General features: G+C 47.1%; 1 protein-coding gene across 1 annotated transcript in view; it reads right to left on the reverse strand.

The window, feature by feature from the left end:
• Window positions 1-15,136: 15,136 nt before the first annotated feature.
• Window positions 15,137-27,128, reverse strand: part of LOC135828395 (uncharacterized) — a 16,808-nt gene continuing 4,816 nt past the window's right edge. Inside the window, exons 4-7 of the mRNA XM_065340842.1 lie at window positions 25,455-25,500; window positions 18,777-18,856; window positions 17,271-17,517; window positions 15,137-16,077 (exon numbers count right to left, since the gene is read on the reverse strand). Coding sequence (XP_065196914.1) covers window positions 16,059-16,077; window positions 17,271-17,517; window positions 18,777-18,856; window positions 25,455-25,500 — 392 coding nt within the window. The 3' untranslated portion in view covers window positions 15,137-16,058. The remainder of the gene's footprint in view (window positions 16,078-17,270; window positions 17,518-18,776; window positions 18,857-25,454; window positions 25,501-27,128) is intronic.

Consider the following 27,128-nt stretch of genomic DNA (forward strand, 5'->3'; position numbering starts at 1 on the left):
TCTTCATTCGTGGCACGCTCCGAATCCGTGAGGTACACATTTTTTTGCAAGGTACACATGTTTTGCCAGGTACACATTTTTTCCCTTGATTCCATGATCCATGCACGTGTGCGCGAACACACCCGTACGCCAAGCTACCGGTCGTATTCGTAGTTGCCATGCACATTTGCATTACGACTTGTGAAACCTGAATTCTGTTTTCAACGAAACGATTACGAGCCGAATCAAACTTTCGTTTCGCATTCGACTCGTAGCAAATGCGAAAGGTCCCTATTTTACGGGCGCGTTCAGACTACTGTAAAAGCAGAAATTTTCGGTGGTGTAATATTTTCGGTATTCTCCAAAATCGGCGGTTCGGCGGAGGGAAATTTTCGGTAAACCCGCGTTCCAGGTAAGTGTACATGTAGTACCGTAAAGTACCGTTGATCCGCCCCCACGCTATGTCGCTTCCCAGCTGGGTTTTCGGCAGGGGGCGGGAATTAGATCAAGGCTGTCAAGTGCAGTACGGTGTACAACAACGTAGACGATCAGACACAATGTGCTGGATTGTGCACATTTTCATCCTGGATTGGCAAGTATTGTGTACAGCAGTGCATGCGTCGGTTCAACATCGTATTTCGTTGTATACGCCGAAGTCGCTTCACAAGGAGAAAATCGACAGGGGGCGGGAATTAGAGAGGGGGCGGATCAACGGTACTTTACGGTACTATACCGGCATTTTCGGTGCGTTTTATTTTCGGTGAAAATTTCGGCACCGAAGTTGCCGAAAATAAAACACCACCGAAAATTTCTGCTTTTACAGTATAGGGAGGTTCTGCTATGTGAAACGTAGAGAAATCACGTAGAGAGCAGGTGTCTGGGTTAGAGTCTACGGCTTCGCGTTTTTTGGCTCCAGATTTCTACGCGGAGCTGAGGTTCTCTACGTTGTGGCACACGCAGAGAAAATACGTACGGTTTTGCTGGGTATCGATCAACTGCATGCAGAAAACTGCCAAATATGGAAGGGGAAAATCCCAGTACACATTCCACGTGACTTCTCTAGGGGTGCGTTTGGTTGGTACGAACTAGAACAGGATTCACCAGAACAGTGCGCTTGGTTGGGACTGCACCTGTTCTGGGTCGGCCAGAACATGTTCTGCTTGCTCCGGCCTCGCGGCCAGAGCAGACCGAGCAGTTTCACTTTTTCACAGTGAAACCGGACGGGAACATCGATTTTGGTCCCAAATGATCACGTGCATACGCTTTTGGGTTGGATTCGTTGTACCGTACAAAGTGACCATGGTGACCCATACGCATTTTGCTCTGTTTCTGGAGAACCGTTTGGTTGACATGAGGCTGCTCCATGTTCACCAGCAGTTCGATCCTGTTCTAGATCGTACCAACCAAACGCACCCTAGGTGAAACGTAGAGCAGAACAGGATTTCTTTCCGTGACGGGAACGCGAAGAAAGTTCGCGTGATTCTTTGCGTCGCGTTCCCAAACCGTAGAGCAGAACCTCCCTTATATGTACTACCGTGAACCCCGTCAAACCGTGAATGCCGATAAACCGTGAATGCCGATAAACCGTGAATGCCGATAAACCGTGAATGCCGATAAACCGTGAATGCCGATAAACCGTGAATGCCGATAAACCGTGAATGCCGATAAACCGTGAATGCCGATAAACCGTGAATGCCGATAAACCGTGAATGCCGATAAACCCTGAATGTCGATAAACCGTGAATGCCGATAAACCGTGAATCCCGTCAAACCGTGAATGCCGATAAACCGTGAATGCCGATAAACCGTGAATGCCGTCAAACCGTGAATGCCGATAAACCGTGAATGCCGATAAACCGTGAATGCCGATAAACCGTGAATGCCGATAAACCGTGAATGCCGATAAACCGTGAATGCCGATAAACCGTGAATGCCGATAAACCGTGAATGCCGATAAACCCTGAATGCCGATAAACCGTGAATGCCGTCAAACCGTGAATGCCGATAAACCGTGAATGCCGTCAAACCGTGAATGCCGATAAACCGTGAATGCCGATAAACCGTGAATGCCGATAAACCGTGAATGCCGATAAACCCTGAATGCCGATAAACCGTGAATGCCGATAAACCGTGAATGCCGATAAACCGTGAATGCCGATAAACCGTGAATGCCGATAAACCGCGAATGCCGATAAACCCTGAATGCCGATAAACCGTGAATGCCGATAAACCGTGAATGCCGATAAACCGTGAATGCCGATAAACCGTGAATGCCGATAAACCGTGAATGCCGATAAACCGTGAATGCCGATAAACCGTGAATCCCGTCAAACCGTGAATGCCGATAAACCGTGAATGCCGATAAACCGTGAATGCCGATAAACCGTGAATGCCGATAAACCGTGAATGCCGATAAACCGTGAATGCCGATAAACCGTGAATGCCGATAAACCGTGAATGCCGATAAACCGTGAATGCCGATAAACCGTGAATGCCGATAAACCCTGAATGCCGATAAACCGTGAATACCGATAAACCGTGAAGGACATTCACACTACCAATAAACTACCGTTACCGGTACGTAAGTTTTGCACCTCTCACCGCGGCGCTGAGAAGGGATTTTCCCTTTTTCACAGCGCACATGCAGCCTGAGCACTTTTTTACTGCCGGGAAAACTTTACTGCCGCAGCAGCCGCGGCAGTAAAACTTTTCCGCCGGTAACGTGCCAGTAACGTCACGTGATCAAATCACCTTGGCAACTTTTCCACACCGTCACTTTTTATCGGTAGTCTGAACGCGCCCTCAGGGAGCAGGAAACTAACTACCGTCAAGTCGCGGATAAAAGCCTTAAGGCTTATAAGCACATAAGCCGGTTTCTGCATCAGGCTTCAATGCAAACCAGGCTTGTATGCACTACTGATGTTATTTGCCAGGCTTGTATTCACGTTTACTATGCACTGTACATAGTGCATGCACTCTTGACCCACCCGATCCGCGCTTGCACAGAAGCCAGGCTTCTACGCGCGACAGGCTTATATGCATTTGACCCGTTTGATTTTCAGGCTTCTATCCGCGATGTGCTTGTATGCGAACCCGGCTTTTATCCACGACTTTACGGTACCCGGTAAAGTGTTTGTACCATACTATTAAAATAATAAAAGTTTTTTTGGAACGTTAGGGCCCGGGCCCCGGAGGCCCCCCCCCCCCCCCCCGGTGCCCCCGGCCGCGATTGGCCCATATGTTGTAGTCTTTTGGATGCTGAGTCGTCTGCTTTTGGTCCGAAAAGGCTGCGATGCAGCGCTCCTCCTTTATTCCCAATTGAACATGGTTGAACAAGCGGTCACGTGCTCCTGGGGGCCCAAATCACCTGGTCACTGCGCCAGCAGGCGACAACTTTCACACCAAGGTTCAACTCGAGTGACAGGACTGCACCCAAAAAAGGTCAAACAGGCTAGTAAGTTGTACCCTGCAGGCACGGTGACCAGGTGACTGGTGTACGCAGGAGCACGTGACCGCTTGTTCAACCATGTTCGATTGGGAATAAGGGCCCAACGCTGCATCGCAGTCTTTTCGGACCAAAACCAGTCGACTCAACGTCCAAAAGACTACAACATACGGGCCAATCGCGGTCATCCGTGCTTTTACAAGAACGAAATGGCGCTTTTAGTGACATTATGCATACAAATCCCCATCTAGTAGAGTGCAGTCACCCAGTTTCGGTGGAAGTGCGCGAGTTCGATTGGGATTAAAGTAGGAAGGGAGCGTCTCAGCTTCCTCGGACCAAGACCATTTGACTCAGCACCCCGAAGACTACAACTGGTGAAATTTTGGTTTTTGCCTTAACTTCCCCTTTTTAAGAAACGTAAGAAAAAGGCCCAACCCTGCCCTGCCAGTAACATGTAACTGTATATGCTCGTGGACTTACGGGGGTTGCCATGGCAAATAACAATGGTAAACAATGATGATAGAAATCAATCACAAACAGGAAGCTGTCTCAGGGCAAGTTTATGAGCTCAGATGACAGTCATTGACCGCTGGAGTCAACGATTCCGCTACTGTTGCGTCACGAGCACGTTGATCCACAGATTGACCACGGTGGCCTCGGAGGCTTGCGTTAGCTGAACGCACCAGCGAGAAGGAGAGTTTGGATAGCACGTACCGGTGCACCGGTGGCCGGCGCATGACGGTTTCCAGATTATTCGCAAGAAATTGTGTCTTAGAGGGGTTCTGCTATACGTGCAACATAGAGAAATCACGTAGAGAGCAATTGTCTGGGTTATAGTCTACGGCTTCGCGTATTTTGGGTCCAGATTTCTACGCGGAGATGAGGTTCTCTTCGTTGTGGCACACGCAAAGAAAATGCGTACAGATCTGCTGAGTATCATTCGAGTCCAGGCAGAAAACTGCCAAATAGGGAAGGAGAAATTCCCACATTCCACGTGACTTCTCTATGTGAAACGTAGAGCAGAACAGGATTTCTTTACGTTACGGGAACGGGAAGAGAGTGTAGTATCCCTGCCCGACCTATACGGAAGCAGTACGGAACTAATACGGAGCTTTGCCTGATGTATATTTAGTGTATCTCCGTATGTAAGCGTACGGCGTCTGCTGCATATAAGCGGCTGCGCATTTCTGTTTTGATGAAGATTAGATTAGATTGGATAGCAATGAAAGCTAACTCGAAGAATAAGGATTCAGCCTCTAGGTGAACACCGGAGAGAAAGTTATGTATTTTGCCGCTTCTTCTTTCACTAACGATTATATCTCAGGTGTGTACCTGAAAGTAGAATAAAAGTAATTCTTGTTGATTTCACCGCGCCTACCACTCGGCTACCCATTACATTGGTGGCAGCGGTGTGTTTAAAAAAATAAATAAAACAACGTGATTCGACCCCAGACCCCCATGGCTCAACCCGCTGCAGCTCCCTGCGACGAATCAAGATGAGAATCATGTTTCTTGCCGTCCTGGGCTTGGCCCTACTTATTAGCTTGCAGCACAGTCAGGGTGCTAGCGTGGATCACCCTTCCCTCCGCATGGCACACACTGGAGACTTCGATGGCGATTCCAAGCGACCCCTACCTACATGTATACTACCGGTGGTGATGGCGAAGCTGATGAGGACGACAACAGGCATGCTGCTGCCCAAGACAAGGAGGGTATTTCCCAAGACCAGCAGCGTTTGATTTTCGCCGGCACGCAGTCGGAAGCAGGAGCCCACTCTTCACTTGGTACTTCGCCTCCGTGGTGGAATGCAGATTTTCGTCAACACTCTTCCTGGCTAGACCATCACTCTTTACGTCACGCAAAGCGATGCTATCGACAATGTGAAGACCACGATTCAAGACGAGGAGGGAGGTCATTTGTCTGACGCCGAGCTAGCCGCTCGGAGTGACCGGCTCAACCAAGATGAAGATAAAACCTGGCTTGCTCTCCGCCATAGCTCCAGCCGCCGCCGGGGTTACTAACGCTGATTCCAGGTATGGCATTTTCTTTCCTGTCTTCCTTCTGTCTCCCTGTTCTCTTCAGTCTTCCTTTATGCGAGTGTGTGAATCCAGTTTAGTTTGGTAGGCATCTGATCATGGTGAGCCACGGCTTACCCAGCTAACGTGGGACAATGTGTGTGACAACGCCCCTTATAGTTATAGTGTATTCAGTTCGGTTTTTGAACTGCGATGGTCCTGGCGGGTTGTGCCAGCGTAGTGCAGCAAGAGTGCTGTGGTTTCAGGTCCTATTTGGAGGACAGTTCTTTCCCTTTTGACCCCGTGAGATCGTGTGAACCTGGTGTGCTTTTACTTCTATTTTATGATTTGTTATCAGTTCATTTCTTCTGTCTACTCTAAACGTTATCATTTCCGATATAATTTGCCATCTTCCGGTTGACGCTGTTGTTCGTAACTCCTCACTAATTTTTTGAAAATCACGAGGGCGTGATTATCTGTAGGAAGGGAGGGTGTAGTATCCCTGCCCGACCTATACGGAAGCAGTACGGAACTAATACGGAGCTTTGCCTGATGTATATTTAGTGTATCTCCGTATGTAAGCGTACGGCGTCTGCTGCATATAAGCGGCTGCGCATTTCTGTTTTGATGAAGATTAGATTAGATTGGATAGCAATGAAAGCTAACTCGAAGAATAAGGATTCAGCCTCTAGGTGAACACCGGAGAGAAAGTTATTTATTTTGCCGCTTCTTCTTTCACTAACGATTATATCTCAGGTGTGTACCTGAAAGTAGAATAAAAGTAATTCTTGTTGATTTCACCGCGCCTACCACTCGGCTACCCATTACAGAGAGTTTGCGTGATTCTTTGCATCGCGATCCTGAAACGTAGAGCAGAACCTCACTATGTGTTTGTCACAACAGGTGGAATGAGTCGCCACTGTACAGCTTTGTAGAAGCGTATTGCGTGCCTGCTAGCAGAGAAGAGCAAGGAGCCGTACAGTGTGGTGATGGCATGGGTCCGCTGCCGCCTAAGCTTTGCGCTCCTCCGGGCGAGCGTCATGTGTCTCCGTGGATCCCGCAGCCTCAAGGCCTCCGTCGACTCTACCACCCCTGCTTCTCTTGTTGCTGCTGAGGCAGTGATTCCAGGGCACTAGCTCTTGCAGTGTGACTTGGCATTCGTGTGGTCTAACAGCAATTTTCATTTACACTTTTGTTATTAGTTTGCTTCACACCTTTTATCAGTCATTACGTATGATTTAAAAACAAAACCTCGCTGTTATTGAGCATGGGCAGAAAACATGAAACGGCTAGCACGCAGTCACGCACACACGTTACACTTGCCCGTATCATGTAGCGCTAACGTTACGCTGAGACGACACCGGATGAATGCCGCATGGTGAGAGTCGGTAGGATTCACCGGTCTTCTCTGCAAGCAATGCAGCAATTCTCCTGTGCAGAGCTGACGCACACTTGCTCATGCCACCGGTTGTAGAGAACACGGTCGGGACAAACGAGGCGTGCTCCACTTCACGCAAGCGCTCTTCCTATGCGTACACGTAAAGTAACTTTGTTATTAGTGAGGTTCTGCTATACGTGAAACGTACAGAAATCACGTAGAAAGCAGATGTCTGGATTAGAGTCTACGGCTGCACAAAATGAATGATGGGACTTCCAATATGTTGTTACCTGTTGGCAATCATCAGTAGGCTTTGACTTTGAGAGCCTGTTGGGAAATGGGAAGTGCATACGTTACAAGTGGAGAGAAAACGCTGCAGAAAGAGTTGGACAGTTCTAAGGAAATGCAAGACAGCAAATACAAAGAAATGCCAACATACAAACAATTTGTAAGAATAGAGGTTTGCTGTGCTGACATCATGATCATGACAAACTACTTTGGCCACTGTTTTTCTTCTGGGTTACAATTTTCCTTTTCTGGGTTTGCATTCAATTTGTATTGCATTTTCATCCATTGTGTTTCTTTTGCCTGTAAAAGATGCTTAAATCACACTTTGGCCAAGTGATGATGTCATGCATGAGTAATACTACTAATAATACTAAATAGTACCAACTTGCGTGTGCAGAAGGACAGACCGGTACATACATGTATACGTGATATCTAGCGCAAAAGTCATCAAGCCATGGACAGCCGAGAAATTTGGTGTAGCTCCGAGTGTCGAGCAAAAGCGCATCCATCAGACAAAAGCACAATCACACAAAAGCACCCATTAGACAACTTCATCATATCCGGCAGGTTGCTATGCCAGACAGTACATCTACTTGTTGGCTAAACATGTATGGGGCTGTAGCGCTCTCTACACACGTTCACTGGGTGCTAGCAGTTCCTGCATCTCAGATAACCTAGTGGCGTAGAGCCGCAGGCCCTTGATAGCCCTGCACAGGGCGATATACCCTGAACGCCCCTTGCGGCTGATGATCCTGATCAGGGCCGTGTTGTGTTCGGCAGTGCCGTCGTTCCTCTCCCGTCTTCTGAGGTCAGATAGCTGCTCCAACGTCAACAAGCCTTCTCTCTGCGCACAATTTCTCAGGGTTGACGCGTGAAGCAGCCGAATCCACTTCAAGATTGAGCTGTCGAATCTGGGATCATCAAACGGGCTGCCTGGAAGACTGCCTGAAGATGTTGTTAGCAGAATTGAATGGGGGTTGGCGGACAACAGGGGTGAAGTGTGTGTGTGTGTGTGTGTGTGTGTGTGTGTGTGTGTGTGTGTGTGTGTGTGTGTGTGTGTGTGAGAGAGAGAGAGAAAAAGAGAGAGAGAGAGAGAGAGAGAGAGAGAGAGAGAGAGAGAGATGGAGTAACATTGCCAGGAATGCCAGATTATCGAGAAGCTGATAACCTATGGTCTGATGTGCCATACTGGCTAGAGAATGTTCGCCAGAAAAACTGTCAATTGACTTGTCTCGGTTCTTTTTTTCTTGTCAAGAATTCGAAAAGGTACATGCGCAGTGACGCGAGACATAGAAATAACTTGGTGTGGCCTTATAGCAAAAAGAAAAAGAAAAAAAAACATAATCGAAACAGCTGCTGCCTGAAGGAGCCGAGTTCCAACTGAAGCGTCGTTTTGCGGATGGTGTGCTGTGGCAATGTATTGAGGTCGGCCGGAGAACGCAACAGTGTGATGTGATGTGGTGGTTGATAACAATCTGAACTAGGCCAAATGCTGACGCTTACCCCTCTTTGTTTGTTTTAATATTATCAGAAATGCACTTACACTCTGCGAGCAGGAAGTCATGGCTGGTATGTGGCTCATGTCTGTTTGAGTGCACTTGTGTTGTATGCGGCCCTTCGAGATATTATGGTTCGTTATACACGAGAATGGTTCGCTACAAAGCGTCAATTTTGTATTGGTTCCAGCTGGGACAAGGACAACGAGCCGTCAGATGTGAAAATGGTGCTTATGGCATATTTTGGTCAAATTGAGATAAGGACTCAGGCAAAATCTATAGGTTTTTATGCTTCACCTCCAAAAACCGGACTCGAAAATCCAAACCCATCATGAAGATATCGTCAATTTAGGTCAGGAGACAAAAGAATTTCGTTCAGAATCAGAACGGAGCTCGTGAGAACTGCGCCACAAAAAGGCAGCTTCTTTTGTATGTAAATCCGCCCTGCTTTGGAGTTTCAGGCCGGTTGAAGTATCTACAGAAAGCTGGGAGTCTCAGCAGTACACACCAGGGGGGGGGTGCACATTCATCCCGCAACAATGGAAAAAATGACGTCACATCAAGATTCACTCATGCATGTGACAGGTACTTGACAGCCTGTCACTCTGACGCACTTTACTCTATGCTCTGTGATGCCATAAGCACCCTTTTCGCATCTGACAGCTCCTGAACAGTTCGCTTTATCACGAAATTCGCTATAATGAGATTTTGTTGTAAGTGGAGTCGACCGTAAGTCTTCAAGAGGTCCATGTGAGTATGCGCCTCCAAGCAGCATCCACACACACTACTCATCGTTATGGAGAGGTTTTCGTTTTTTTCTTCAGGCGTAACGTTAGAAAGGCTTTTACTGTTGCACACCCTAAAGATCCAGGTAACTATGACGCGTCGCTGTACATTTGTCTTGGCATGCAGTTGTTGGTCAACAAGCAAACAATTTGCAAACGAAAAACACACATGCTCCTCACCTGAGTTTGCCGTGGCCATGTTCCCGATTAGATGCACGCTCAGAGTCGGATCCGGTTCAAGTCAGTCTCGGAGAACGCTTCGTGACTGTGGACGCCACGACGTCCTGTCAATCAGCTGCCGTTCGTCCCGCTCCGCCTGAGTCCTCTAGCGACTTTCAACTGCGCCGGGAACCGTTGAAATGAATTTTATTCGGCAATATCGCTCTTTTCTTCGACAATCAAAGTTCTTTCCAAGTGTTTTTCATCATATTCATTGCTTTCACTCAGCTTTGGAAGCCAGACTTGACTACCTGTGAAACGTGGTATACACTATACACTACACTGACACACACTGACACACACTGACACACACTCGTCTACTCTAGCGGCTGTGCTTCGAGTCCACTGGTCTAGCGTGGACTGAGGAGCAAAGACAACTGGCAAGAAAAATTTAATAGTTTTCAACAATCGCGACCAATGACCCTGGTGATCGTAGATCTACGGTCTGGCTTCTGCAAGTTCTGAAACGGTCTAAAGATTGAAGTCGTGTGTGTACGTGTAGTTCTGTGCGATAGATATGGCCAGGCAACTGCATGCTCACTATCATGATGATCAGTATCACTGAACCGTGAAGTCTGAAGTGCGCCGGGCGCTGCACTACAGGCTTCTAGTGTAAGTGTAACCATGGTAACTCCGTATTTTCATCAAGCACTGATTTTACTGATTTTACTGATTTTGTCCTATACAATCATGCTACTACAGATAGTACAATGTCATGTACACGCACAGTACTACAGAGCTGGCAACTGAAATCCGACTCCCTTGGCGTCGCGCCGCGCCGGCAAGGGGGTCGGATTTGTTGCCAGCTCTGTAGTCGTACAGTGACAGAACAGCAGCATTCTCGGAAACCGCATCTGTCACACTTACCGTGATCTGGTGATGGCGTCCTACCGTCGTAGACATGGAAAATAAATAATTAATTGGAAATCAAGTCGAATGACCGACCGGGGCCGGCGCCCTCAGTGCGTATAGAACGTGGCAGGCAGTGCACAGAATCATTGGAGCCGTCAGATGCGACCAGCGCACTACTAGTACTGTCTGCTCTTTACCGCTTACTCCCGCCGCCACGGCTGCATGGCCAGCGCCCTGGGGCCGCTAGACGTGCGACCGGATTTCCATGTCCAAGACAGTAGATAAGAAATACACCGTAACACGGTGCAGTACCAGTACCACAGGCACAGGCACAGGAGTCTAACAGTCCCGTGTACATGTATACAATCATGTAGATCTACACGGGACAAGACCGTTACACAGTACTATGTCTTACACAGCACGTTTTTGTATCTCTTTCCTGCTTTTCTTGAATTTATCTTCGGCGAGTCTGTATTCACTGCGTCTTGGTGTGAAACATAGGGACGTGCCCATCACGGGGTGTGAACCCGCCTTTTACGCACCGCAAGTACAGCTAGCTACACGTACAAGAATGTAGCTCGTGCGACTCGACTCTGCTGCGTGAAGAGGGCGCACGTTACCTGATTCAGTGAGTAGAATCTTTGTTGTTGAACTCCGAAATTGAGATGAAAAATTGTGAAGTCCGAGGTAAAAAGTCATGCTAGTACAAAGCAGAGCCAGTACTAGTATTACTAGGTCATGTGTGAGCCCACTAAAGTGTGCAGAGCCTGCAGGCAAATGCAGTGCTGGCAACTGAAATCCGACCCCTGACCCCTGGTGCGCTCACATCGCAAAGACCCAACAAGGTATAGTAAAACTGCGCTAGAATGTGAACGTATCACTCAGGGGTCGGATTTCAGTTGCCAGCACTGTATTTGATCACATAATCTGCAGTCTGGTCTATAGACCATAGAATGCGGCAGGAAAATATTGCCAAAAGGTTTCCACAGGACGTGAAGTGCCTTGTAGAGTGGGGATTGAATATAACGACACTCCTTCGGGAGAAAGAAAAATGTCGCTATATTCGATCTGTCACTAAACCCGATCTTCACATTAATGTTAGTTGCAATATGTACAGTAGGTATCGGTTATAGCGTGGGTGTTTGAAAAACGACTTTCTATTCTTATTTCCGATATTTCTTACACATGATAAATCAAGTGTGGCATATCATAACGCATGTGCGCAGGGGCAGGGCCGAGGGGCAGGGGCAGGAAGATCATCGTACATGTACATGCAACGCAGTACTTCTGTGCATGTGGCTGGTCATAGTCCCATAGGCTTACCATGTGGCTGGTCATAGTCCCATAAGCTTACATGTGGCTATGCAAAATGAGTTGCATGGGCACAACAGTTGAATCTGCAGCACTACGACGCAACGAGAGTCACATCAGAACGGAATTGGACAGATGTTATTACTACAGGCGATACACTTTGTACTAATCTGGCATGTTTCGCTACACAAAGTCCATTCTTAGGACCGATATATTCTACTATGGGATAAAATTGCTTGTAAGAATAAATGTGCACTTGAAATCCATGTTATGATTATGAAAACATGAGGGTTCATTCTAGGCAGTATATTCTTTTACACGACCACACAATAACCCATACGCACTGTACATGCATATGAAAATGACAGAAATGTATTGAAGATATGCATGTGCATAATAATAATGCATATGGATTTCAGATGTGTATGACATGTGTCTTGCATGCACTGTTCAAAGCAAAGTCCTTGCATACCGCATCACTGCGCCCGGAGGTCCGGGCACGTGGCACAGCCGTGTTCCAGTCATGCCAGTCTGCCTGATACAATAGAAAAGTCGTTATATTCAATGTATTTTCAGGTCTTCGAGCACCGAAAAAGTGACAGTAAATTCGATCTGTCGGTATTTTCGAGGTCTTTGTACCCGACCTAGAATGTACGGAAAGGGACTTGTTAAACGAATTGGCCAACAGAATCTTGCCGCTAAACTCGATATGTCGTTATATCCAATCTCCACTGGATTTTTTATATGGATTTTACTTCTAGTCACAACTGGAGCAGACGGCATTGATCTAGAAATGCTATGCGCTTTCGGCAGTATGAAGCTCTGCACCACGAAAGCAATTAATCAGCGAGCGGAGTAAAGTAGATACATGTAAGTAAAATGAGATCCTGCAGCACAAATGCAACATTACTTTTGAATAATGAAGCTCTGGTTGCTTCTGGACAATGAGCTGAACTCCATTCCTTTATAGCACGGGAACATTCTGAAGTGCAAAATACCATTGGTCGCAAAAGTCAAAGGCGTAAATGTGTTACACTCAACTACACTCAACATCAACTACACTCAACTACACTCAACTACACTCAACTACACTATTTAGCCGATTGTTGCCAAAACCTGAGATTTTCCGACATTAGGTATCTAATATTGACTGAGTACGAGGTCAATATAGGAAATAAAAGCCGAGTAAAAGACCGAGGCGAAGCCGAGGTCTTTTACGAGGTTCTTATTTCCTATACTGACCAAGTATGAAGTCAATATTAGATTTATCACGACAAACAGTCCGTATTTCAAATTCCAGAACGGTAACCTCATGAATCCCGGTTTTATGATTGCACAACCGTTGCACCACCACCTACTCATGCAGTGACAATGCTGCACTAGGCACCGTTCAGCTGCGCAACCCCTAAGCAGTCAAATATAAGCAGTCAATATAGCCCTAAGGAGTGAAATATGCAGGAATATTTGACTGCTTAGGTATGGCAAAAATCTATGTGAGTCAATACTAAGGGAGTGATAAACAATACATGGTTAGCACTTTACCGTTCACGCTATTTTCGACGGTCGGCGTGTAGAGGGTGAGTCTGCTGTTTTTAATGTGTTTTCGAGACACGGTTAGCAGTTCGGCTTCTGAGTCCTGACTCCTGACGCAATGATAGACGTGTGAGGTAATCCTAGTTGGAATCTTACCGTTTCGTTCTCCCGCTAAAAAGAGCTTTCTATCGGCGAAACGGTACCAAACCGACGGTATTTTGGGTTTGGGGTACGAGTGCCGTTGGATCTAGCGCGTGAACTGTAAAATGCCATGTCTACACACACAAAAAACGGTGCAGGCTGACCGTCGAAAATAGTGTGAACGGTAAAATGCTTACCATGTCTATTGTTCAGTACGAAACTCGTTATGCTGCTCAAACCTCACATAATGCTCGTCTTGTTCCTTTCTAATGCTCCATAATGCTCTGATGCTCGGATAGTCCCATAATGCTAAATACAATGCCGGCATTATCCGCTGGACCCTAGTTAGCAGGGCTGGCACTTTGCTATGAGTAGAGGTCTGAACAGGGCAATCCGGATATCCCTGGTCGGCAGGGGGGGGGGGGGGGGGGAGGGGTATAAAGGGAGACAGCTCGCATTTTGAAAGCAAAGGATTTCAAAGGATTTCAAGGGTCAATCTAGAGGGGAGAATCAACATGTAGAATGAAAATCAGTTGGCGCCAACCACGGGTTATACATGGTCTTCACAACACACATCCATGACAACACGATCGTCTCACTGTTCTTTCCAGATCGCACCTCTTGGTTTGGGGATGTGCATTGAAGCACCCCATACTAACGGTCTATACTGTCCTCTCTTGGTCACCACTCTCCCTATTACCTTTATTGTAATTACTATTCATGTATTGCGCTTCAGATTTTTTTCCGTTTTTGTCTTTTGGTGCGTTACCGGCATGGCGATACTGAAACCTATTGGTCAGTGGAGTGCCTGTAGCCTCACCAGCACTGCTACCACATGTATCTGTGACTGTGGCGACCTCCATTCAATGTCTCGTCCTCCTCTAACCGTTCCCCCCCTATCTCTCTCTCTCAGCTCTCTTTTTATCTGTCTTTTCTTACTCTTTTTCTTTGTCAGCTTTCCTGGTGGTTATGTGCTTTTCAAGTAAATAAAAAAATATAAAAAAATGTCACTTCTCTGCGGTTGACGTCACAGTATAAGAATTAGCAGAGAAGTAGTGTTCTCTGTCCACCCGGGAACGGGTATGAGGGAGCACGGTGTGGGATAAAAGGGGGTGACGAGTGCAGGGTCGGCCTCTTTTGTCTTTGTGCGGAGAGTTTGTGCTGTGGTGGCCCCCACTGGCAATGTTCACGTGTTCAATAGTGGTGTTCACGTATGAGTGAGTGTGCGGATGTGTGCGCGACGAGTGAGTGCAGGGTGGACAGAGAAAAAAAACAACATACAGCCATGACAACACGCAGCCATAACAACATGCTGTCATGACAACACACAGCCATGACAGCACACAGCCATGACAACACACCGCCGTGCCAACACACAACCATGACAACATACAGCCATGACAGCACACAGCCATAACAACACGCTGTCATGACAACACACTGCCATGACAGCACACAGCCATGACAGCACACAGCCATGACAACACACAGCCGTGCCAACACACAACCATGACAACACACGGCCATGACAACACACAGCCATAACAACACGCTGTCATGATAACACACAGCCATGACAGCACACAGCCATGGCAACATGCAGTCATGATAACACACCCTAGAAGTAAATGGTCAAAGACATAGTAATCCCATTTGCCTCATCCATGTTTCGCTCGTGTCACACACGCCCATGATAGAAGGAAAAGGATTTTTTTCTTTCTAAGTCCACTATGCTCCCGAATGAATGCGGAAAGTAGTGGCGGGGCCCTGCTGCTCAGCCGACCTTGGTGGTCTCGGCGTCTGCACAGACAAAGCGCGCCAAGAAAAATAGAGAAGGACATATTTGAGAGAGAGAAAAACAAGACGAGAGGAAGACATGTAGCAATATGATACGCAGGACACAGAGAGGCGGGGTACGACAGCGCAACATCAAACACCGATACTTAGCGAAGGCATGTGCAGGCGAAAGGAGAGTATTCAGCATGCACGTGTCACGGAAGGCATAATAATATTATGTAAGCAAAGAAATGCATGCACAGTTTCCTTGGAGACAAGAGCGCAAACACTTCTTCCTCCTCCTCAGTATGAAAGAAATGCACGTAGCAGATAAACACACGGGCAGCAAGCCATGCTTCCCTGCAGGCAGACCTGGCCCAAGGCAACTTATTTAAAATCAGAGAAAACATCGTCATACTCACTAGCTGAGGGAAGGGCAAAGAGAAAAATCTGTATAAAAATTGAATGTCACCACCAGGACAAGAACCAGGGACCCTCGGCCCTCGCTTGTGGCCAGCGATGCTCTAACCACTGAGCTATGGTGTAGCCGTCATCCCAGCATAGACCGTTCAACATTTTCTTCCGACTTCGAACATAGAATGGCAAAGAGATAACAGTCACATGTATTCTACTAGGTATGCAGAGTAATGCAGAGTAATGCAGAGCAATGCAGAGCAATGCAGAGTAATGCAGAGCAATTCAGAGTAATGCAGAGTAATGCAGAGCAATGCAGCGCGCAGTTTCGCAAGAACAAACCGCAGAAGACGACTATGCCGCAGACATCTGGTGACCTTCGCGTAGTGCACCTGGGTAGTTGCCATGGTGACTTCACGACACTGCTCAATTGTACGAAGCCTCCCTTAAATGACAATAATGAGAAAACACACATACATACATGCGCACACACACGCACACATACGCACGCGCACGCACACACACACACAAACATGCATGCATGCACACACGCATGCAAACGTGTACGCACAAACACATACACCCGCATGCATGCACACACACACAGACAAATACAACGTATGCAGGTGGAATGAATGCAACAACATTGGAGGACAGTTAGATGGCGAGCACTGCAATCGTCAAAGATTTGCACAGATGCCAGCAGAGATGCCAGCAGAGATGCCAGCAGAGATGCCAGCAGCGATGCCAGCACAGATGCCAGCACAGATGCCAGCACAGATGCAAGCAAAGATGCCAGCAGAGATGCCAGGAGAGATGCCAGCAGAGATGCAGGGACACGAACCAATACATTATTTTTATGGAAATCGCACGGGGTGCATGCAAGCCAGTTTGGAAAAGGTGGTCGGAGGCAATATACGGGAGGAGGTACATAGGGTCATGTTTGATTGGTAGGATCGGGATCCTGATCAACCGGATCCACTGGATTCGCACAATTTCGATTGATCGAATCCAGATCCGGATCCTTTGGATTGGGATCCGGTGAACCCACCTCGGGGAGCAGGGTTGACCGGATCCAACAGATCCAAATGTGACCTTTGTGCGTATATGGCGGGTAAAACTCACTTCTTTACACCTTTGACGCCCCATCTCCAGTGGAGATGATAGGCTACTGAGTTGGGCAGTACTTGATGTGACGCTTCAAATCGCCACTTCTCATAAACGCTATGCCGCATGCGCAGTGAAAGTCCTTCGGTGCCGGGGGAGGAAGGCGATGTTGATGGACCCGCCTGCGTCATACCGGGCGATCTTGTGCGAGCCGATACCACTCGAACTCCGGAATATCCAGCGAGCGCAGATCACCGACAATCGTGTCTCGCCAACGCTTCTTTTGTACACATTGTGGTACGCACACACGTCGCTCGAGATACTCCTGTTGACTTTTCGTACAACACGTGCGCCACGAATACGACGTTCACCCTTTTGGGTGACCCGTGAGTGCCACTTTATTACTTCACCAACATGGCAAGAGTCAAGGACCAAAACAAAGTGTTCAGTGGACTCTGAAGGATTCGACGGATCTGAGATCTGGATCCTACCAATCGAACATGCCCTAACACAAGCATTTCTCATACTTACATCAGCTCTTTCTTTATTGCGTCTGTGTTCTGCGGTGCACATGCTCTGAGCATCTCAAACAAAGCATGTATAGTCATCTCTCTCTTCTTGACGATCAGATAGTAGATGATGCACATCAAGTTCTCTTGGCCCTCCCCCGGGCCATTGATGGATTCCTTGTTCTCATCATAAAAACCACTCAGTACGTTAGGCGAATTGTTCTTACGGCTTGGTTCCACAGCCTCGACTGCTTTGCGACCGAAGCCTCCTGTGAGATTTTTAGCCGCACACATAGAACAACAGGTTATCCTTCAAACCACAAAACTCAAAGAGAATTTCCGCCGATGTCGCAAAATCCTAGTTCGAATTCTCAAACAACTTTTCAAACTTAAACTCGGATGGTGAGCCAATGTATCATACATGTACTGTACTTCAAGTATTACAAAAATAATTGAGAGGCTTTGAATCGTTTTTATCAAAATCTAAATATTTGCCGGGTTGGAAGGTGGGAATCAAAAAAAATCATCATCATTATCCAGTAACCATTGTCATTTTTTGTTGCTGAGGGTCGTAGCTGGTTCTAATTTCGGCGTTACGCTTTCCTTCCTCTCATTGAGTGATTCCTAACCTGATCTGTCCAAGTTGGAAGGTGATTAGTTTGCATATTGTAGAATGTGTTGTAGCTATGTTAGGTGTCAAGTTGGTAAATGTCTCTCTACAGTACTACTACGTGTCAGTTTTAAGCCTTGTTGTCGTCTAGCTGACATCATTATTATCTGGTTACTTTGGCGGGTAGTTGCTCATAACTCATAACATATTCTCCTTACATTTTTCAACAACCAAACAAACATCCTCCTGTACCTTCATGTAAGACCAGGTGTTTGTTTCTTCCTTTGCACTCATGCATTTGGCAGGTTTAGACTTGAGATCTGGGAATGTTCCAGCTTGGAAAGCTCAAGGTTATGCTAGGATCAAAGATGGGAAGGTGAGCACAGCGAAAATTGTGTGCAGGCTATGTCCCATGGTAACAACGAATATCGACTGTTACAGGAAGATGACGAGACCAGGCAATAACTTGACAATGCGGTCCAACTACAATTCGAAGCAGCAAAGCAACACACCACCCTACTTGGGTGGGTCAGATATATATTTTTTACTGGCTCAGTTTCCGAGTTCATTTAAAAATTACTTCCGTTTGTCAAACATTTTTTTAGCATACTCAAAATCCTCTTGTACGGGCAAAAACCCAAATGGATTACAATGCATTACAAAACGGGAGAAGAAATCAAGGAAAAAATGCAATTAAAACAGAAGAAATCACATGGAAACGAGTTATGAAGCAACTATCCACGACTGTAACAAGATAACACGCAGTCAGAAAGTGCGATAACATAACAAAACTTGCTGACTGCGTATCATCTTGTGACGGTCGCGTATAGTTGCTTCTTAACTCGTTTCCATGTGATTTCTTCTATTCCAATTATATTTACTGGCTCAGTATCCAAGTTAAATTTGCAAAGTACTTACTCTTTTCAGTCTTATTGAAGAGATCTTGAAGACTCTGCGCAAATTGTGTGTGGTCGTCGATATCTTTAAGGCGTTTCGAACTACATAGAGAAGCAAGATGAACACACAACATACTGTGGAATCAGCAGTATCACCTTCTCTTCACCATCTCTCCTCCCTGCGCTTTCAGCCAACACGTACTTACACTCGTCAGCCATTAGCCTACACGCTTGTAAAACCTCTCTGCACCATGCCGGCCATTGCTCTGAGCCGCCATATCCACCATACTGTAAGACCAGTAGTGCTAACGAACATTTAGTTTTAATTCTAAAGATTTAACGAATTTAAGAAAATCATTTTAACATTTGAAGTCGTTATGTGCAAAACGATACGTACATGTAAAATCATCTGCTTGTTTTGAGAGAGAATTAGTTAGAACTTCACCTCGCTAACCCACAAAAATCTGGAGATCGTAAACTTTAATTGACGTTAAAATATCTGATCTCACAGTACATATATTACTGTGCAGGCAACGTAAATCTTCATCAAGCACAGGCTACTGTTTGGCCACTGCACACAGTGCTTACATCTCTCAATACCCTACGCTGTAGATAGCAAGCTACCCTTACTTTTATTTATCGCCGTGGTTGGCAATCACCCACTCTCTTAACATCGGCCGGTGTTTCCACCGAGTCTTGAGATGTTGTACTTGATAAATATAAATAACAAAGCTGTTTCGGCCATAAAGGCCAAATCGGTACAGCTACGAGCTTAAAGCAGGCCGAGCTATCAGCGACTGTGCAAAGGAGGCACCACAGACATTAAGATAGCTCGTCGCTCTAGCGCCAGAGTGCTCCAACTATGAAAAGTAGCGGGCATTGCGTGATGCAGCAGCATTAGAGAACTCAGTACTACTGAGAGGGCACAACAAGACGAATGCCGAGGAGCGTAATATACCCAATGCTGTAGACAGCAAGCTGTTTCGGCCATATCTCTCAATACAGTATGGTAAACTTTTAAATACCCTGTTCTGCATACATATACTGCGAAATACTAAGAAAACGACCCCTTTAGATCAGGAGGTCCAGATGAAATACAGAGTTTAAAGAGGGAGTTTGTTGAAAAATTTAAATTTCAGCATCCGTAGAGTTTGGGGCGCTGAGTCGAATGGTCCATGTCCGAAAAGGCTGTGGTCTATGGTTCGTCAGATATGCCCAATCGAACATGTGCGAATTTCAGGGCGCATCACTCAGATCTAGGTGATGACGTCACAGTGTGCAGCCAGGTAGCCACACCATATTATATAAAATCTTGTGTGCAAAATGGCCATTATTCAGAATGCGTTCAATTGGGGAACCGTTTGTTGCAGCTTCTTCGGACCAAGACCATTTCACCCAGTGGAACAAATATTACGTATCCTGTGATTTTCAGCTCGGCAAATCTTGAGGTACCAACGCATATGGCCGATTGGTCTGCAGGCCTGCCTGCGAATCATGAGGTCCCGAGTTCGAGACCCGCGCTGGTAGCAGGGAGCGTGTAAAGACTTTTTACGTGAGTGAAGACTTTTTATGCGTGGTGAACTGCGCCGACACCCACGGTCAACTGGGTACTCACAGCTCGGAGTGAGGGTAACAAGGATGCAGTTTACAGGGTTATGGGCCGTTACACGCCCGATTGGTTGAGAGACTCACCTACTCTCCCCTGACTCACTTGTGAGGTCTGCATTCGCCACTAAGGTGTGCAAGGCATAGGCATAGTGGTGGCCTGCGGAAGCGAAGGCTAGTTTGTGTGTTTCTGAACATTCAAGCGATGCCAACGCGAATCCCGCGAATTATTATTATTATTATTATTATTAAATCTTGAGGTTATCCCGTCTTTTAGCCATTTCCGTCTGCGCTGGCCTTCGCATGCATGCTAGCTGTAGTCAACGCACTCATCACACGCACAACGTAACATGACTACATTTTCCTTCCGCACTGCCGTGCTTAGTCACCGCCGTGTGTTAGTCGTGTGTTACAAGACTCCAGTCACAAGAGACTCTAGACATGGTCTTGTCATTTACTGTAAAACCAGGAAGTCTAACGAGGCACAAAGTCTAACATTTTAACGACCACTTTTTATCGTTATATTATGAAGATTATTATCGTGAACCCGGTTTGACATGTCTGTGTAAAGATGTGCATACAGATGGGTGGCCAGGTAGCCATTGTTAAACTTTCTGCACGTTATCATGCCAACATTACAAAAAGGTTGAAGCTTTTGGTCTGAAACTCGGTTTTACCGTACTGCACTCGCTGGGCCTTTCCCAAATCGGCCGGCCGAAAAATTCGCCGAAAAGTAGGCTTTTCAGAAAATCGCCGATCTTTTGGCCGAATTCTGAGATTTTACCAAGAAATCGCCGAATATACATGTTTTGCAGGGTCGTGGGCAACTGGGCATGACCGCTCGTGCACGCCTGCGTCACGGCCCGCAGGCATTTTCCAAATCGGCCGGCCAAAACATTGGCCGAAAATAGTGGTTTTGAAGAAATCACCGATCTTTTAGCCGAATACGCAATTTTCGCACTGAATTCGCCGAAATTGATGTTTTAGTGCCTCAATAGCATGCAAATACAATTTCTGTAGCCATTATCTGCGAAAGGTGGCTGCGACTTTAGAGCCGAATTTCCACCTTTTACAGAAATTTTCAGCCGATTCTGGCGATTTTTTCAGCCGATCGAAAAGCCGAATAGGGCAAAATATAGGGCCGATTTGGGAAAGGCCTAGCACTCGCATCAGTCGTATGTACAGTCATGTAGTCAGGGAACGTGCGTGTCTCCTTACCAGCGCCGGTGGTTGTGCTTTGAGAAAGAAAATCTTAGTTTTCCGCATGGAGTAGTCTCGCTACAACGATGAGTCCACAACCGTGGCAAGTGACAAAACAAAGAACAGCTCCCGGACCTAAAACTTTCAGATCCCGTAGTGTTGTGAGCCTGGAATTGGAGAGTCGTGCTCGTGGTTCGAAGAGCCAACATTGATCACTAGTGGTGAAACTAATACGAATATTGACTATCCGAATATACTTTCTGTTAACGAACGAACAAATATGCTTTCGTTTACGACTGACATGTTTTTGTGTTCATGGCTCATGTATTTGAAGATGGTTTCATGTTGTAGGAAAGAGTAAATTCGTCACAGGGTTACAATACATCACCGTCTAGCTGGAAATCTGCAGATGTATTTACGCGTAAAGTAGATATGAGCCAGCGCACGTGAAAAGGGTGTTTAGCTCACTGCACTGAGTAAAACGTGTTTCAAGTTGCACATCAAATTTTCATGATTTCGAACCACTTACACAGATTTCAAGCTGGTGCTTCCGTGGGATTTCGTTTAGCTTCCGAGATACTACAGTCCATTCATCGGAAACAGTCCCGCTGTCTTTATGAAAGTCGGATTTGGGGCTGAATTGAGGATCAAAACCCACTTTGAATCTGAAAAATCTGGGTTTTGGATCTGCTTCTCCATACATTTTACCATGGCAAACCTATCCTAATTTTGTAAAACCTGGCTGAATTTCTATTTCCCTGTTCTTGGACTTCTGTGGCCTCAAACGTGGCAAGGAGTAATTGCACGGGTCACACAATGCAGGATGTACTGTTGTTTTCACGATATCGGCAACTATGTGTGGGAGACACCAAAACGTTAGGGTGCCAGTTTCCAATGAATGGACTGTAGTAGCCATCATATGTGAACTCAGTTGTCACATGTGTCATCATCTCCTTATCACATATCAAAAGTCGGACCCCGCATCGTTGTGCAACATAATTTTCACGGATGGGTGTACGCACTCGATCAGCGCTTTTTCATCGCGCTTTGAAAGTTTGAGTTTGATTCTCCTTCGTTGCGCTTGAAGCCTTGTCTTCAACGTGGCCAGTCGTCTTTGGTTCACGGAGGATGAGACATTAGCTGCTGTTGCTGGCGACGATGATGAATTTACTGGCGCTGTTGCTGATGTTGGCAGCAGTGGCTATGATCACGTTTGGCCAGGTGGCAAAGAAACATTTTGCGCTGCTGATGAGGAAGAGGACGATGGCGAGAATTAGGCGATTTTGGCATGCATGCAGTATTCGTATTCGTTTGCCGTAACGAATATTCTTCCGGTTGAGCTTATCGAACGAACATTTATATACATGTATTCGGATTATTTGTTTCACCCTTACTGATCACCAGGTGTTAGCGTCCTAAATATGCCAATTTTACAACGAATAAATCACCCCATGGCAGGCCACTGGAGTCCAGGCGAGTCGGCATCGAACAACATTCAGAGCACTCGCATCACTCTTCTCCATTTTGATGACTCTGCTCTCCAGAGATTTAATAATAATATATCAGCCTCGTCTGCAAAAGCCGCTGTTTTTTCATCAGTCGGAAACGCGGCAGCACTCGCTCTTGACCGGCCTGCATGGCCATTTCTTCAGCAGAACACCGACGTTCTCAGCCCCAGACCCAACTCATGAGGGCTAGCCATGGCTGCATCCTGACTCCCACACGGAGGTCCGTCTTCGGGGTCGCTTGCACCACCTACTATCGGTCGCCAAATCATTCGAAATAGCATCGACATTATTGCTTTCACGCACTCCTTTTGACCTAGATGCATGCTACAGGGGCGTACATAGGGCGGTTCCCGGGATGCCCGGGAACCAGTAAAATAATTTCGATGTGGGTAGATCTACGGAGAATGTTTTGATCAAGGCCCAGCGTGCATGCAGTGCATGCATGCCTAGGCGGCGTAGTCGCCTGCAGTCCGCCTGACCGTCCGAGGACGGTGACCATGGTGACAAGGCAAGGTGTAAAAGTGCTGCTGAGGCATTTTTGTGACACAGCGTAGATCTACTGAACTTACTGGGTGCAACGAAGTCTCTACATACGAGTTACAGCGATTCCTCGATCTCAGAGTCATTTCCTTTGCAGTTTGTTTCGACAAAGTTGGTTACGTTTTTGACGATGCTTTCGCTTTGTGGAAAAGAAAAATGAAGAGTCGACATCCAGAGGGCCAGCGCTGTATTCAGAGCTATTTTGAGCAGGAGGCAAAGCGTGTAGCCAGTGACGAAGGTCAAGCGATAGATGAGATTGCGGACGCACCTGACTTCCAAGTGGAGTCTACAACGAGCAGCACAGAGGACGGAATCGTCGGCGAAGCTGTAGAGCGACCGTTGTTGGAAGCTGCTGGATCATCCAAGACTTACTTCAGTGACATTGGAGTGTGTTGGAAAGGATATTCTGAAAGTGTACCTCCACGGTGGAATCCCTGATTCCTCCGAAATTTGCCATACATGGAAAAGATTTCCGTCATTGACAATCATTGTGCGCCACTAGCTGCACTGAAGGCGAAGGATTTCGTTTCCTGTGCGTGTCCAGACGGGTGGCAAACAGCGCCGCTTTCAACTATCTTGGTTGGAGGAGTTTCCCTGGGTAGTCTTTTGACCGGCGTGCCATGGTGGCTTCTGCTTGCCCTGTGTAATGTTTGCTCCAGGTGATTCGAAGTTTGGGCAGCTTTACCGCAGTCCTCCCGAGAATATAATCCGACTCAAGACTGAGCGTGTGGATGTGCTTCAGCGACTCGTTTCACGGCATAACATGAAATCGTCCTGCTGAACAAAACATCCATAAAAATGCCTTGGCAAAGTTCAGTCTTTTTAAATCAAATATGCGTAGCAGTGACATTATCCAGCAGTTTATGCAGAAACTCCATCGGATACGTATAAGAGCACTAGCCGTGTGGAATTATGTTGGTTGATCAGTTGGCATGGGAACCACTCCTAGAGGCGAGCGGTGTACGCCCCTGTGCTATGACGTTGCAGAGGGTGTGGCGATGCCGCATGACGTCATGGCGCAGCCCCTGAAACTCAGCTTTTCAAACGGAACCATCTCAAGAATGCTTTGTCGGAGACTCGTGGGACCAACACTGTCCGACTCATCGCCTGAAACTCTACGGACTCTGATATTAAAAAAATTCATCAGACTTCCCCTTCAAAGGGGAAGTATAGCCTAAAATCAAATTTTCACCAGTTCCGGGTGCTGAGGCAAATGATCTTGGTCCGCGGAAGCTGAGACGTTCCCTTTTTTGCATGCAAAATGTCACTAAAAGCGCCATTAATTTCGTTCTTAAAAAGCACGGATGACGGCGATTGGCCCATATGGTGTAGCCTTTTGGACGCTGAGTTGACTGGCTTTGGTCCGAAAAGGCTGCTATGCAGCGTCCGGCCATTATTCCTAATCAAACACGGGTGACTAACCGGGCATGTGCTCTTGTGTTCACCAATCACCTGGTCACCGTCCCTGCAGGCTAAAACTTTCACATCAAGGTTCGCCTCAAAGGTTGTAAGGTTTAACTTGAGTGACAGGAACCCGCCCAAACAGGATGTAAGTTGTAGCCTGCAGGTGACTGATGCGCGCACGAGCACGTGACCGCTTCCTCAATCTTGTTTGATTGGGAATAAGGGCCGAACGCTGCATCGCAACGTGACATTTTGCATACAAATCCCCATCTAGTAGGGCCCAGTTACCCAGTTTTGGTAGAAGTGGCGAGTTGGATTGGGAATAAAGGAGGAAGGGAGCGTCTCAGCTTCCTCGGACCAAGACCATTCGACTCAGCACCCCGAAGACCACAACTGGTGAAAATTTGATTTTAGGCTATACTTACCCTCAAAGGTGGACTTACCCTATGGGGCCCAGTGGGCTGTCAACGGGGAGAGCTGTTGTCGGATCTGAGTTCAGATGTGCACACAAACACATCACCTCCGCTTGCTCAATATCAAACGTCGCTCTATTTAGTCCAGTCACAAATCAGAATTGTAGAACTACGGAATGTGCATGAGTGTGCACAAACATGCACGCACCCCCCCCCCCCCCCCCCACACACACACGCAGACACACACTTGCTCCCTTGCTCCAATCGTGTTCAGTGAAGTAGCGATGCATGTACGCCTGCAGACACACACACACACACACATACACGCACACACACACACACACACACACACACACACACACATGCACACACACACACTCACACACACACACGCACACACACGCACACACACACACACGCACACACACACGCACACACACAGACAAACACACGCACACACACACACACGCGCGCGCGCGCGCACACACACACACACACGCACACACACACACACACACACACACACACACACACACACACACCATTTGACCATTTGACGCCCATCGCCGGAGGCGATGATAGCGATGCTACAGCAGAAGCCATAGCAACTTGTGCAAGGGCTGCCACTTGCTCCGATTTTTCAGAAATCGTCCGATTTTTGATCGCCTGTCCGACAAACCGACCGATTTTGTTCCCAAAGAGGGACAACCGATTATTTTATTTTGAGCGCTTTTTAGTCCAGTTGGCCTTAATTCGGCGCTTCCAGGTCGCGTTTGACCGGTCTGCATAATTGACATGGTTGTAGTGCGTGTGCTGGACAGTTAAAAATGTGTTCTGGGACCCCAACAGCAAGCCATTTTCCTAAAAAAATTCATCGCGCGGGGCCCTGCCCCATGCATCCCCGCCGGGTAACACCCCCTGACCCCCGTCAGATTTTTCTCTCTCCGAGTGTGGCAGCCCTGTTGTGCTGGGATTGCACCATTCAACAGCTTGCAAGGCTGAGGAATTGACCGCAACTATTCAGCCTGGTCTACACCACACAGCTACGAAGTGGCTTTTTGGGCAGTGAATCCCTACTTTTTGGTCCTTTTCATTTTTTTCCCGCACACACATCACACCACATACTCCGGCATGCACTGGCTGTTAGTAACCACCCAGGAGAATGAAAGAAAAGTCATGAGGACGGGCGTATACATGGTACATGGTACATTTTTGCCAGTTTATTGGCCCTTTTTCAAGGACTGGGACGTTATACCCTCCACTAAGGAATGTTTACATGATTTCGTGTTGTGTTAGTAGAAGGGAGTGGTTAGTAGTGCTTCTTTGGGTGAAAAATTTAAAAACGCAGAATTGAGAGCTCCGGATACGGGAGTCGACCTACATGTATAACCGGGGTCGACTTACAACCGGTAAAATACAGTATGCGGGTGGGGGGTGAGGGGAGGGGGGAGGGGATGCGTGTGTCTGTGTGCTTGTAACACTACCATGCAACCCAGTCCAGTGAAAAGTCACGATTCACTGCATTTTTGCACAACATAACCATTCTAAAAGAAAGTGTCTGCTCCGAACATCGGAGCTCGTGCTTCCTGCCAAATGACGAGCTATGACACGAGGTCTAGTTCCGAGCTCCGACGTTCGCACCAGACACTTTCTTTAGCAATTACCGCCGAAGTCGCAACAGCTTTGTTCGTACGCCCATTCTCA

Source organism: Sycon ciliatum, chromosome 12 (assembly GCF_964019385.1).
Source record: "Sycon ciliatum chromosome 12, ocSycCili1.1, whole genome shotgun sequence".
In the NCBI taxonomy this organism is placed as follows: Eukaryota; Metazoa; Porifera; class Calcarea; order Leucosolenida; family Sycettidae; genus Sycon; species Sycon ciliatum.